This window comes from Carlito syrichta, unplaced genomic scaffold, assembly GCF_000164805.1.
Source record: "Carlito syrichta isolate Samal-C Ts95f unplaced genomic scaffold, Tarsius_syrichta-2.0.1 Scaffold307196, whole genome shotgun sequence".
In the NCBI taxonomy this organism is placed as follows: Eukaryota; Metazoa; Chordata; class Mammalia; order Primates; family Tarsiidae; genus Carlito; species Carlito syrichta.
In genome coordinates this window covers 241,301-256,887 of record NW_007251292.1, presented here as the reverse complement: position 1 = coordinate 256,887, position 15,587 = coordinate 241,301, and the positions used below count along the sequence as shown (strand labels likewise).

The 15,587-nt window shown below is 38.0% G+C and overlaps 1 protein-coding gene across 6 annotated transcripts in view; it reads left to right on the top strand.

Moving 5' to 3' along the window:
• The window catches only part of GABRA2 (gamma-aminobutyric acid type A receptor alpha2 subunit), a 145,360-nt gene that overhangs the window by 49,992 nt on the left and 79,781 nt on the right, over positions 1-15,587 (top strand). For 4 of the 6 annotated variants that reach the window (XM_021715567.1, XM_021715568.1, XM_021715571.1 and 1 more), the window contains one exon: positions 14,863-14,930. The exons of the other annotated variants lie outside the window; for them this stretch is intronic. In XM_021715567.1, coding sequence (XP_021571242.1) covers positions 14,863-14,930 — 68 coding nt within the window. The remainder of the gene's footprint in view (positions 1-14,862; positions 14,931-15,587) is intronic. 6 annotated transcript variants of the gene reach the window in all.

Here is a 15,587-nt window from a genome sequence, read left to right as displayed (position 1 = left end):
CTATAGTCCACCCCTCCAACGGTCTGAGGGACAGTGAACTGGCCCCCTGTTTTAAAAGTTTGAGGACCTCTGGGCTAGGGTGTGCATGTAGGCATTTTTCTTCAGGGTTCCCAAATGCATTTTAGTTAATTGGGAAAAATAAAAGTAAGCAAACAAAACTGCAACAGCAAACATAATATGTGCAAATTTTTTTTTAAAGCACAAGGGATCTTACACGGAAAGGACATTTTATATATTAGGCATATGTTTTTTTGTTTTTTGGGGTTTTTTTTGAGTTGGAGTCTCACTCTATTGCCCAGATTGGAGTGCAGTGGCCGCTCCCGGCCACTGCAGCCTTGACCTGCTGGGCTCCGGCGATCCTTCTGCCTCAGCCTTCCAAGTAGCTGGAACTAAAGGTGTGTGCTACCACTCCCGGCTGATTTTTTGATTTATTGTAGAGATGAAGTCTCGCTGCCCAGGCGGGTCTCGAACCCCCGGGCTCAGGCAATCCACTCACCTCAGCCTCCCAAAGGCGCGGGATTACAGGCTGAGCCACCGAGCCCGGCTCTAGGCATATGTTTATATTTCACTTTTCCAAATCATCACACTGTATCAAAGACCAACACTTAGTACTATGATTGTACCAAAACAAAATACATGCTGCTTTTATTATTCTTCTTAACTCTTCTTACTTTTATGGATCCTTTGTCAACCTTCCAAATACAGTTTTGTATTTTTTGAGTCATCCTTTTCATCAAACGTATGCTGAGTGCCTACTGGGAGTAAGATATCAGGTAAGGTACAGCATTCCTGAATGGCAGAATTACGGCAATTTTTGCTATTAAATGGAATATTTCTAATTTTTTAAAAACAAAGTTTAATATTGAAGAAAGAAGGGAGAAAGAAAGGAGGACATACCAGAGCTGGCATGGGCAAAAGAAACTGCCAAATGTTTTTAACTGTTAGTGGAGAACACTAAGTACCATATACACAGAAATCACATCATAAGTTTTTGTTGACGTCAATGAAATTGATTGATGACAAATGGCACATGTAGGTGCTATGAGACTCATTCTAGAAGCAAAATGCCTTTGTTGTTGCTGAGAGAGTAAAGCAAAGCACAGCAATTACTAACTTGTCTTAAAATATGTGCATTTCAGTTGTGATATTTGATGAGCAAAATTATTAGCCTCTTGGTCTACTTGAAGGAATGTCATCTGCAGTCTGAATTCCTCTGAGTATTGTACGTTCATGTCTTTACTGATACCATAACTAATATCTAAATTACAGGGGTGAAGTCAGTATAACTTATTGCTTAGATGGTGAGTTCCAGTGAATATAGTTGATACCTTTCTTGTGTCTGTAACTATTGTCATTTTTCTTTTTTAGCGTAAGTGAACAATATTTATATTTGGCTTAGATTCCCCTCAGAAGTAGACTTCAAGCTATGAATTTATTTGGGAAGTGATATCAGGTGGCTCTAACAAAGGGAGTGACAAAGTGACCCAGGAAAGTAAAGGAAACCAAAGCAAGATATAGTACTGAGCAGGTTCCTGTTGAGGACAACTGGAGTTAAGTTTCACTGAGGACCTCTAGGAAATGGTGTGGAGCATACAGTTATTATCCATATTGAATTATCCATACTACGTAGGAGGAAAGAGGGCTGAGTTATATTTCTTCCATTTCCCATCAGTCATTGGCTGGCGATTGCTCCTGGGAGCATAAACTCTTCTGTACTTCCAGACTGCCCTGCACAGCCAGAGAAAGCCCTCAGGCAGAGAATCACAGGTGCTTGCAGCAGATCACTGCAGCATGTAGGGGAATTGTGATTGTCAAGGAAAGACTAATAAAGAGATGGTAGCAGATGCAGACTGGTGTTCTACGAATACATAATATATAAACATTTGTTAATATGATTGCTTAAACTATTGAACTATTGACTTAAAATTACTATTTATTATATTAAGAATGATGTACAGATATCTGACACCTAACTAGAAATTTCTCTCCAGGAACTTCCTCAACTTTTCAACCACTAGATTGAACAACCTATTTTTGTTCATTTAAACACTCTCCATACTCTTTTCTGGTATAATCAACAATATCCCCTCCTTGCTCCTCCCTCCCCCTTCCTTCCTTTTCTCTCCTCCCTTCTCCTTCCTCCCTCCTTCCTCTTCCCTCCTCTCTGCTGCCTTCTCCTTCCCTCTTCTCTCTCTTCTCTTCCCCTCTCTCCTCTCTCCTCCTCTCTCCCTCCTGCCTTCTCCTTCTTCCCACCTCTCTCTCTTCTCCTTCCTTCTTCCTCCTCCCTCCTCCTCCCTTCCTTCTCCTGTCTGCCTCCTCCCTCTTCTCCTACATTTTCCCTTCTTCCTTCCTCCTTCCTTCATGTTCCTGTTGCCAATCCATTTTAGTGAATGTCCTGGTTGCTTACTTGAGAATCTTCCTCTGTCATTGATCTTTTCTCTCTCCTGTACATTCAGTTTCTCCCTTTCAACCTCAGTCCTTCCCATCTGTCTTGCCATATGCTCAACTATCTTTTGCCTTAAACAAGCAAAACGACAACAAAAGAAAACTGTCTCTTTCCTCCGCCTCGCCCTTTCGCTATAGCCCTCTTGCCCTTCACAATCAAACTTCTCAAAGGTTGTTTAACAGCCTTTTCCTTCTCTCATGCCAAGCTGGCCTCTGCACACATTCTTTTTTCTACGATTGACTCTCAGATCTGTAAGTCCAGCGAAGATCCCAGGCCTAGGCTGTGCATTACTCCCTTTTTCATAATAGTGCGATTGCCTCTGTACCTCTGCCCTCTTATCTCTAGTCTTTTTGTATTCTACACTGTATTCTCCTCTGCTTTTGCTGGATTCTTTTTTCCTGGCCTGGATTCCTGGCTTAGTTTCTTTTATGAATTCTTTAAATGTTGGGACTGGGTCTTTTTTCTTTCTTGTTCAGTATTCTGAGATTGGGTGAATTCATCTACTTCTCAGACTCCAATTATCATATATCATGTCAGTCACACTAATAATAGCTAGCATTTTGGAACATTATTACCTGGCATCGATCTCTACTGCTCACAGCCTTGTCTTTGCAGGAACCCAGTGAGGCTGTTCCTACTATTCTTCTTGCTTTAGAGATGGAGAAAAGTAGGTGCATAGAGGTTAAATAATTTGCCCTGAAGCCAAGGACTCTGAAGTATGCATTCGCAGCCCAGATCTCCCCAGTTAGGTATAGATATAAACAGATAGTAAACACTTTTATATTACTTTCTATGTGTCTGCCATGAGTCATTTTATAAATTAACTCATCCAAACTTCATACCAAGCCCACGAGGGAGGTATAATGATTATCCATATTGAATTATCCATATTATGCAGATAAAGCTACCTGTTCAAGATTGTACATTTACAAAGCATGCATGCACTAGCTGTGTCTGTTTCTTCAGATCCACTTTGTGCTGGTCTTCCACTCCCTCCCTGTTCTCCTGCTGTCTTTTTTTTTTTAACTTCCTCATGAGATCCAACTCTTCTTGCATCTCCTTATCTTTGAATATGCAAGTTTTCTCTATGTCAGTTAGGACTAAGTATTCTCTTATGTGTCTTGCCCAAGCCTACAGACTTTTAAAAGATCTCTATCATGCATCTTTTTGTATCACTGAAATGTAATTTGATCAAGGATACTAGTATGCCTCTGGACCCTCCCTCCTCCAAGGTGAGTCAGGTGAAAGGGTTGATTCCCTCAACAAATGTTTATTCAGAGACTACTGTGTCCCTGAGACTTTTTTGTGTTCTTGAGACATATCAGTCAACCAAAACAGGCACAACTATCCTTGCTTCCTTAGTGTTTTCAGCTTAAACAGTGTGTATACTATGTAAGAAAATCACAGAGGATGCTAGAAGTTAATGTTACTATGGAAAATGCGGGAATAAATGGAGCAAGATAAGAGAGATTTGAAGTACTGGAGTGAAGGGAAGGTGAAATTTGAATCACAGTGTCCAGTTTGTGCTTATTAGAAAAATACATATTTTTGAGCAAACTCTTAAATAAATTAATATTTATTAAATGCTGAGAAAGTACCTGGCATTTAGTAAACCCTATATAAGTATTTGTTAAAATAAATAAGTAGGCCAGGTGGGATAGCTCACAATTGTAATCCCAACACTTTGGGAGGCCAAGATAGGAGGATCACTGGAAACCAGGAGTTTGAGTCCAGCCTGGGCAATGTAGTGAAACTTAATCAGCACAAAAACAAAAAACAAAACAACAACAAAACTGGATCTGTTGGTGCATACCTGTAGTCCCAGTTACTTGGGAGGCCGAGGCAGGAGGATTACCTGAGCCCAATAGCTGGAGGCTGCTGTGATCTATGGTCTTACCACATACTCCAGCATGAGCAACAGAAAACTATTCTGTTTTAAAAAATATTAAAATAAAAGTAAGGTGAGAGTAAGCTATGTACCTGACTGTGACAAGGACCTCCCAGGAAGTAGAAAACATGTAAAGATCGCGCATGTTTCTGAACAGCCAGGAGATCAGTGAGGCAAGAGTTAGTGAGAACAATGGTAAGAGAAGAAGCAAGGTTACTGGGTATGGCTATGAGTGGTGTGTACAAGTGCTGTAGCTTTTATTTGGAGTGAAATATAGGACCATTCTAGGGTTTTGTGAAGAGAATTGGCACAACCTGATTTATGAGTTGAGAAGGGACTGTAGGGGGAAAAAAAAGACTTGTGGAATGTCAGAATAAGGACCTCCAAAAATCTAATTCTCCATAAAAGCAACAAGAGCAGTGACAAGAATAATATAATCAACCTCCCAAGAGCTCTGGAAATTAACTAAAGGTTTGGAACAATTTGAGGAGTATTTACAAGAAAAATAGGTGAAGCTCAGTGAACACATTCAGCTTGGCAGCATCTTAACTTTCATCACAACTAAGTTAATTGTGAAAAGCAGCTCCCTAGCAATCACAGAGGGAAGGGAATGAATGGGTTTGGAGCTTTCCAGAAAGCCCTGTTCCCAGAGAGGTGGTGACACTATTTGACCTGCCTGACCATTCTCAAGGCTTGTTTTTTGACTTGACTCAGCTTGCTGTGTTTGGACGGCCCTACTCCCAGAGCCAAAAATTGACAGCTATTGTTTAATGTACAGAGGTAGCTGTGATTAACAACAAGCTGGGCAAAATCTTAAAAAGAAAAACTGGGGACTGAGATGACAACAGAAACTGAATTAGCCATTGCCAGAGCCTGAAAGAAGGGAGAATGGGGAAAGGCAACTGATGGATATAGGGTTTCTTTATAGTGATACAAATGTTTTAAATTTAGAGAATAGTGATTGATGTTGCATAACTGTGTGATGATACTAAAAAGCACTACATTGTACATTTGAGTGATATATTTCATGTTATGTAAATTACTTCTCAATAAATCTTTTCTTTTAAAAAAGAAGAGACCTTAGGTGTGAATATATGCAAGCAGTATTCCCACTGAGAGATGATAGTAGGTTTAAGAGTTGTAACAATGGCCGGGCTCAGTGGCTCAGCTTGTAATCCCGCACCTTTGGGAGGCTGAGGTGAGTGAATTGCCTAAGCCCGTGGGTTCGAGACCCACCTGGGCAGCGAGACCTCATCTCTACAATAAATAAAAAAATCACCCGGGCATGGTAGTGCATGCCTGTAATTCCGGCTACTTGGAAGGCTGAGGCGGAAGGATCGCTGGAGCCCAGTAGGTCGAGGCTGCGGTGGCTGGGAGTGGCCACTGCACTCCAGTGTGGGCGACAGAGTGAGACTCCAACTCAAAAAAAAAAAAAAAAAAGAGTTGTAATGATGCAAAAGGTGAGAAGTCTTTGGACTATAGACATCTTTGAGAGAAAATTTACTGTTGAAAAGAGAGAAGTTGTGGATAAAACCAATATTTATGGTTTTATGAGGGTTGGAATAGCAATCAAATACAATGGGGAAGGCTATAGGTGCAGTTGATATTGGCAAGGAAAGTCAATCTTATTGGAGACATGAAGAGTTTGAAAAAAATCTATTAGACAGCCAAGTAGAGATGCCAAATGAGACAGTTGGGTGTAGAAGTCCATATTTTAGAAGACACCTCTGGACTGAAAAGAGAAATTTAGAGCTTCTTTAGTAAGTGAAATAAGCCATCAAATAAATAAGAGTAAGGAAAGAGCACCAAAACGGAAGATTGTGTCATCTCAGTATTGAAAGGTTATGAAGATAGGGGTGACAGATTCAGAGAAGCAACCAGTGAGGTTGGAGTAAAACAGATGATTGTTGTACACTGGAGACCAAGTGAAGACAGTGTTTCCAGGAGGAGTGCTCCCTTATTATGTGCTCTCATAGCACGTCATGTCTGTAATTGTATATTAATTTGATCTTCGCATAATACCTTTCCATTAGGCTATAATCTCCATGATGATATTGGAGACCATGTCGACTTTAAATGACTCTGTGAGCCAAAAGTAAGAATTCACTTATTCAACAAGAATTTATTAAGAACATACACTATATCAGTGGTATTCTATGTTTTGACTTTTGTTTTCTGAGCAAACCCCAATCTCTGTCTTTATGGAATTTAACTTCTCATTGGAGGATATGGACTGGTATTGTCTCATAGAACTTTCTGTGAAAATGGAAATATTCAACTGTGCGATCCAACATGGTAGCCATAGATACTTATGAATAAAATGTGACTAGTGTGACTAACAAACTAAATTTTTAATTTCATTTAATTTTAATTAATTAAAATTAAATTTAATTTAGATGGTGAAATTTGGCCTGTGTCTACCATGATGGTAGATAGGCAGCAAACAGTAAAGATAATAAATAAATGGGCAAATAGCGCCAGGGAGAGATTTGGAGTGGTTGCATCTTAAAATAGGATGGCAACTCTATTCAGTTCTCACTGACTGCTATCTTCAGTTTTGTTGAAAGCCATATACCTACCCATGATGAAACACGGAGAATAAAAAGCCTGATTAGCCTTGTAGAGGATGAAAAAAAAATTGTTCTCCCATCTTAACTGCCTGATCTATATTTTGGAATGGCAGCATCTTTGGTCCAAACTTTCCACTTCTCAGTGGCTCTATTTAACCTCTCAAACTCCATGAAAATAAAAATTTGAAGGTCATACACAGGAGTAAGAGAGATTAGCCACAGACAGTTATAAACTGAGAGTTTGCTCAAGGAAAACTCTATGGATGGGAACTGAGAAGAAAGAACATTCTTAGTAGGAAATTGTAATTTTATAGGATTTTCAATCTCAAATGCCAAAAAAAAAAAAAAACAAAAACCTAAGTAACTGGCACACATGGGACCATGGAGAGTGAGGTTTTATTTTATTTTATATGTATATATATATCTATTTATATTATGGTTAGCTCACTTTGGGAAGTGCTATATTGAAGGTATTCCCAATTAGCATACATTTTAGATAATAGTAATGAATACTCACTTTGCATGTTCACTACTGCTTAACATAATTATTGAAGATTAGCTAATACAATAAATTAAAATATAAGCAAGTGTTCTATAAAGAAAGTTTTTTTCTAAATATGCAGATAATTTTGTACTTAGAAATTCTACCGCTTCAGTTGAATGTGGATCAAGTTATAGTTAGCTTTTCTGAATTCCACGTCATTGTCGTGGGGGAGATAGGATTTTCCTAGAGAAGATAGTTCCTAGTTCTAGAATAACAGTTACTGGCTAGATCCAACAATACATGTCCACTGTGAGTTCATTTTTTCTTTCATGTGATGAACACAAAATTTCTCTAAAATATATTCATGTTTCCTTTTCTAACCCTGTACATACTATTATAGCTATTTGAGAAAATAAATTTGAGAGAGAAAGAGAGAGAGAGAGAGAGAGAGAGAGAGAGAGAGAGAGAGAGAGAGAGAGAGAGAGAGAATGCGTGTGGTGGGGGAGAAAGAGAAAGAAGACTTGGTACAAAGATTATGAATATCAAATATCCATCAGACATTTACAGAAAGACATGATTTTGTTTTTGCCAAATGTTAAAAATGTTTGGAAATCTTGATTGCTATTGTATATTACATTACCCAGTACATTTCAACTATTCATGACTTCATCAAAACCTTTTTGATAGCTTTTAAAAAAGAATATTTTCCACTTACTTTTTTCATCTCCTCACTTTCCACTCCTCTTTCATTTGTTTTCTGCCTTTACAGTGCTATTGAAACTGCTCCTTTCCAGGTCCTGAAGATCCTCTGATAGTCAAACAAACAGGCCTATTTTAGCAATATCGCTAAAAACAAATAAGCAAACAGATTCTTCCCTTGATTTCTACCCTTTCCTATTCTCAATCTCATTTTTTAAAAATCTCAACAATTGCAGCATATTCCAAGCAGAACACAGTGTCCTTTGACACAGCCCTCTTACTTCTTGCTTATAAATATAACACAACATTTCTAGTAACCTAGGTTGGTCATAAAATTTATCAAATCAGAGTCCTCCAGTGAATCCCCTGCTGTCATGAATGCAGGAACATTAATCTTATCATTGTGGCACCTCAGGTCTCTTTTTTAAAATTAATTAATTCAGCTGGGCTCGGTGGCTCAGCCTGTAATCCCATGCTTTGGGCGGCTGAGGTGAGTGGATTGCCTAAACCCCCGGTTCGAGACCCACCTGGGCAAGTTGGCGAGACCTCGTCTCTACAATAGAGCCCAGCAGGTCGAGGCTGCGGTAGCCGGGAGCGGCCACTGCACTTCAGTCTGGGTGACAGAATGAGACTCCAACTCAAAAAAAAAAAAAAGAAATTAATTAATTAATTAATTATTTGTTATAGGGCTGTGGAGTACAAGCGAGGATTTCCTACATAGGTAGGCTGCATGCAGGTGAAGTTTGGACTTCTAGGTGGCACTCCCTCCCCCTGTAGTAGGCCAGGTATCCTTTGTGTTGTCATGTGCCCTCCACCCTTCTCCCTCTCTCTCTTCCCTAGCAGTGCTCAGCGACTGTTGTTTCTACCCTTGTGCTCATGTGACTAGTGTTCAGGACCCACTTATGAGTGAGCACATGTGATACTCATTTCTTTGTTTCAGTGGTAGTTCTCTTGTATGATGGTCTCCAACTGCATCCAGGTTGCTTGAAGTCCATGATTTTGTTCTTTATGGCTGCGTAATACTCCATAGTGCATATGTACCACATTTTCTTCTTCTTTTTTTTTTTTTTGAGTTGGAGTCTCACTCTGTCGCCCAGACTGGAGTGCAGTGGCCGCTCCCGGCCACGGCAGCCTCGACCTGCTGGGCTCCGGCGATCCTTCCGCCTCAGCCTTCCGAGCAACCGGAATAACAGGCATGCGCTACCACGCCTGGCTGATTTTTTGATTTATTGTAGAGATGAGGTCTCTTCAACTTGCCCAGGCAGGTCTCGAACCCACGGCTCAGGCAATCCACTCACCTCAGCCTCCCAAAGCCTGGGATTACAGGCTGAGCCACTGAGCCTGGCTCACATTTTCTTTATCCAGTACCCTTTCCATGGGCAGCAGGGTTAATTCCATGTTTTTGCTATTGTGAATAGTGCGGCAATAAGCACGGGTGTATCTTTTTGGTAGAGTGATTTATGTTCCTCCAGTTATATTCCTAGGAGAGGGATTGCTGGATTATATGGAAGGTCAATTTTTAGATCTTTTAGAAATCACTACATTGCTTTCCATAAAAATTGAACTAGCTTACATTCCCATCAACAGTGTAAAAGCATTCCCTTTTTTCCACAGCTGTGCCAACAACTATTGTTGTTTTTTTTACTTATTAATGGTAGCCATCCTTACCAGAGTTATGTGGTATCTCATTGTAGTTTTTATTTGCATTTCTCTGATACAACTTCTACCTTTCTTTACAACCTGATCCCACCCTTTGTGCATATTAACCATGTTCACGTACCGAACGTAACTGTTTTCAGGACTTGACTTTCGCACAAAAGAGTATCCCTGCTTGGAATATCCTCCCTATACTTTGTTGGCTTACAGAATGTTTAAGACCTTTGAATATCACAAAAGAGTGAAACTCACCTAGACGCCCTTCTCCAATGTGCTTCTCTGAGCATCGATATACTGTTTTCTCAGTTGCAGCAGACATTTATTGTATAATGATTTTAAAAAATGTTTCTTTTTTTATTGTGTTGTGAGCTCTTTCATGGTGGATATTTTGCTTTACTCACATTTTATCTTCAAAAATCTATCTTAAGTGAATCTTATGAGATAAGAAATCTTAGTTGAAAATTAATTTTGTTCTTTTCAGTTTTTCAAAATATTTTGTACAGAAATTTTTATTGTTATTGAATACTATATTGCCCAGTGAAAAATAAATTTTTATTAATTAATTTAATCTCTTCTTGAAATTATTTACATATTCATTTTTGATATCTTTTAGAGCCATGTATTTATTTCTGTGAAATATTTCAAAAACTGAGAATAATATACAGAATAACAAGATTTATTGAATGACCACCTTCATCAAATTTCAAGATTTTGCCAAAACTGATTGGGATTCATTCTGAAAGAAGGAAAATATTAGAAATACATGATGTACCCTTCAGTGTACACCTGCAGGCTATGTTCCCCTACTCTCTTTCAAGTGGTAGCCGCCATCCTAAATTTGATGGCTGCTCCCAAGAATGATACATTTTTTTTGTATTTGCCACATGCATGTATTATTTCTCCTAAAGTACCTCTTATCAACCTCATGGTATTTTACCCCTGGAAATATATACAGAATCTGCTTACTATTCAAAGTTCCATTTGGTTTACATTGAATCAATGCTCTCTTCAAGTACTTTTCTTTTTTTTGGTCACTCATGCTGGAGTGCATGATCTCGGCTCCTGGCAACCTGAACCTCTTGGGCTCAGGCGATCCTTCTGCTTCAGCCTCCCAAGTACAGGCACACGCCACCACCTCCAGCTACAAGTACATTCTTTTCCTTCCCTCGACTTTGTTACTTCCCTGGGAACCTATTTGCTAGATTTTTAACCTGCCTTTGTCAATGGATAGTTTGAGTGCTGACTTCACAAATGAGAGGTGTCTTTTCGTTTTGAATAGCAACAGGGATGCACGGCCATTTTTAATATTGATGAAACATTTTTGGAAAAGACAGATATTCTGCATAAACTATAATGAGAAATGATTTGTTTATTCAAATATACTGCATGAAACATAATAGACTTGTACTAAGCATTTATGATATAATAGTGAGCAGAAATGATACTGTCCTTGTCCTTTAGACAGCTTGAATCCTGGCTGGGGAGACCAAAAAATAAATAAAAAATATCAAAGCATGAAATTAGTGGCATATTCTAAAAAGTCCCATAAAAAGAAACAAGGTGTTAGATAGAAAAAACAATGAAAGAAGAAGACTTACATTATATGGGGAAGTAGTGGATTATAAAGGGATTACATTACATAGTGGGAACTGCTCTGAGAAAGAACATTTACACTGAGACTTAAGTGCAGAGAAACAATTAACCACAAATGGAAGATAAGAGGTAATAGTCAATGTGAAGGCTCTGAGTCAGGACAGCATTTGATGTATTCACTAAGAGTGAATAGGATTGAAAGAGTGATTCATGTCAGGCTCGGTGGCTCAGTCTGTAATCCCGCGCCTTTGGGAGGCTGAGGTGAGTGAATTGCCTGAGCCTGCGGGTTGGAGACCCGCCTGGGCAACTTGGCGAGACCTCATCTCTACAATAAATAAAAAAAAAAACTAACCGCGCGTGGTAGCGCACGCCTGCAGTTCCAGCTACTTGGAAGGCTGAGGCGGAAGGATCGCCGGAGCCCAGCAGATAGAGGCTGCGGTGACCGGGAGTGACCACTGCACTCCAGTCCCGGCGACAGGGTGAGACTCCAACTCAAAAAAAAAAAAAAAAACAAACCAAACAAAAACAAACAAAAACAGAAAAAACAACAAAAGAAGAAAGAGTGTTTCATGACACTTAAAATGCACAGAGACCAAGTGCAGACCAAGTTCAGACCAAGTGCAGACCAAGTGCAGACCAAGTTCATTTGTTTATTCTGTGATATATATCTGTTCCATGGATCAAAATATTGTAACAGGCATTAATAGCACAATTCCACCTTGTTTGAAATCCACATGGGAAAACAACACATATCTTCCTAATAGGCAGATGATAGGAACTTTTGACAAATCAGTGTCAGAAGATCTGGAGAGACCCTGTACTCATATTCATATAATCTCATCTGTCATTCTCCCTTCCTCTCCATTTCTTTCCCTTCCCTTTCATTTTTCCCTTCTCTTTCCTTCTCTTAGGGAAAGCCAAATCATAATTAAAGATTGAATTTTGATTCTAGAAACCCCAAAGCTTCTTCTAGATGTATCAAATATTTGTAGTCATCACACTAAAATATTTCATTGATCCATGTCAGTTCTTTACAGCTTTGTGCATCCATCTATCCTAAAATCCTCAAAGTCTTACTACCAAGAATCCCTTTTCCAGGCTCACATCCATGGTCAGTGCTTGACTTCCTGATTTTCCTTTTTCTAAACTTCCATAGCAGGAGAATATCCTCTTCAATATATACATCTTTATCTCTATTTATGAAGTCAGTAATCTATGACACCATTTATTTTCCTTAAAATAACTTTGCATGATGAATTTTTAAGTCTCTTGGTGTTTCTCTGATTATTTAGAGCTTGGAGGCTACCTAATACTGTTTTTTAAAAAATTATTTGCTGACAGCTCCCTACAGCCACTGGATATGGATAATACTCTATACCCTTTACTGCCATTTGGCATATAGTGAATGTTATTTATATCCTCAGTAGCAATAAAGTCACACACTTTTAGCATCTCTTTTCTCTTTTACAGCTTAGATTAAGGAAAATGATTTCACGTTCTTCTATGAGGGTGAAAATTACCTTAACATTGTAATTTCTTTTCTCTGCAGCTTTCTAGATCAATATCTATAACAACTAAAATTATATTCAGTTGTTTGTTGAATACATTTAATAGCATGATTAATTTGATGTGGATAAGAAAAAAGACTTGGGTTTCATTTTCATGATATTTATAACATAAATAGTTCAGGTCCAGAATCAGCTACATAATTTGTGAGGCTCAGTTCAAAATGAAAATACATAGCCTGTTGTTTAAATTATTAAGAATTTTAAGTGAGCACAGGCAGAACATTAAACCAAGCATGGGACTCTTTGGAGCACAGGGTCCTAAGAAATTGTGTGGCCAGAAGGCTGATCCTGTGCAGGTCCTGGGTATTGGTGGCAACTGAAAGTAACTTTGTACATGAATTTATGTTCCAAATGGCTTTTATAATAGAATGTCACAAACACAATTTTAGGTATAAAATTGTATATAAAATAAAGTTGAATAAACATATCTATTTGGAGCATTCTGTGTTTTTGCATAGGGTACACTGGTGAATAGAAATATGTGGTTAATTAAAAACTACTTTTAGTTTCAAGTTGATCATTGACGGTGTTTCAGTGTTTTTTGACTTAGTCAGAATTCTCAGAAACTGGATTGGTGGGGTCCTGAAACCTGTCTCTGTCTACTACTCGTGGACACATTCTCTTACCTTGCTGGTCATTGTTGTACACACGTGTAAGGAGGATAACATAGAATCTATAGCATCAGTTGGTCATACAGATTTGTCTATGGCGAGTGCTTTTAGAGTACTCAATAGGTAGTAAGCACTCAAAGTCTACTCTGTTTTTTTCCTCTCTCTCCTTTTAAATATTAGATTTAGGCGGTGCACATGCGTATTCATTACACGAACATATTGTGTAGCGGTGGGGATTGGGTCTCAGGTGTACCATTCCCCATAGTGAATGTTGTGCTCTGTGCATAGTTTCTGAACCCTAGCCCTCTTTCCCTTTCCCCCTTTTTAGTATCCCCAGTGTCATTCAAAGTTCTTTTTATTTTTAATTATTGCCTTAGTGGATACAATATCCCAGACATAGTTTTCTCTCTTTGATGGTTGTAAATTAATGTCTACTATACTATGAAAAATATTTTATGATATTGTATGTGTAGAATTACAAATTTGACATTTGGTGGGTAAGGCAATCAGCTCATGATGATAGAAATTAATGATGTATTTTTATGTCTACAAGAACATTGAAACTATTTTTGTTTTTAAATCCTTCCTTTGAACTGTTTCCTTCATCAGTGACTCTTGGCTTTATTTGAAATCAAAGATATAAATCACCTGGTTAATAAAACTGTTCAGTTAATTGTGTTACAGTTAACATGCTACATAATTTTTGAATCCAGTTTAATTCAATCTTAGCATTTCAGGCATCTTAAATACATTTAAAAGCAAGCTTGTTTAGCAGTAATCAAATGTGATTGATTCAAGTTATTTGCTTTTATTTTTATGCTATTGAATAATAAAGCTTTTTATATTAATATGAATTATATTTATGATGATTAACAATCTGTTTTGTGCTTTATGGAAAAGATATATGATTAAAATATGTAAACAATTTCTACTATCATGAAGTACCACTTGAAATATTGAGTTTAAACATCAATTTTAGGACTGTGTCAAACAATAACCATACTTTATTTTCTGTACTGGTGGTAAATTTATCATAAACTAGTTTACTTAAGATGGTTTCTAAGAAACTATTCATTCAGGGTAATAAGTCTTAAAACAGGATGCTCTAAGTCAGGTATGGTTTCTAAGTAAAAATGTCATAATACTTTTAGGTATTTTGCATTTGGGACGGTAAGAACCTATGAAATTATCAAGCAATATGGCTGTAATGGAGACTCACAAGAAAGTAAAATGCAACACTTCTGAATTTATGACACAGCTTTCAAACCATGCCATGTGCTCGACCCCCTCTCTCTCCTGTGGCTTTTATTATATAATATCTATATTTAATCTCTTTTCTCATATCAGACAGTATTACTGAAGTCTTCACTAACATCTACGTGACCAGTTTTGGCCCTGTCTCAGATACAGATATGGTGAGTCTTTTATTAAATAGTATTGTTTTACTTTATACAATGGGAAGTGGGGGTAACTTAGATTAAACTCATGTTTTTAGTATTATAAGATTATGTATCTACTTCATGTCTATTTGGTCTACTCAAGTACGTGGAGAATTAAGGATGCTAACCTGTTTGGATCTGTGGTATCGTGTTCCAACTTTAGTGCTTGGATTAGCTCTTTGTATTTTATATTATTTTCAAACGTTGTCTCCCTATCTACAGTGTGGCAAACAATTGTTTAAACAAAAATAATCACAAATCACTGAAAACAGTTTTCTTGGATTAAGGTATCATTGTGAACTTCCACAAGTAAAATGAGTACAGTTTCATAGATAGCTGCTTCTTACAGAATGAGGTCATGGTCAGCATTATACATAAAATAAACTTATTATTGGTCTTGAGCAAGGTGGGCACTTTGTCATACTTTCTACATGCATACAATTAGATGCAATCTGCACGAGTAGCAGGCATATATAATTCAATCTAAAGAAAATTAGAATGCCGATCATTTTTTATTCTGTGGAACTGGTATTATTTATTTCCTTTGAATGGAGATGGGTGGGAGAGGGAAATTGGTCTGGTGTGTTAGAAACTGGTGGACTAGAATCACAAGATAAAGGCTTGATTAAGCAT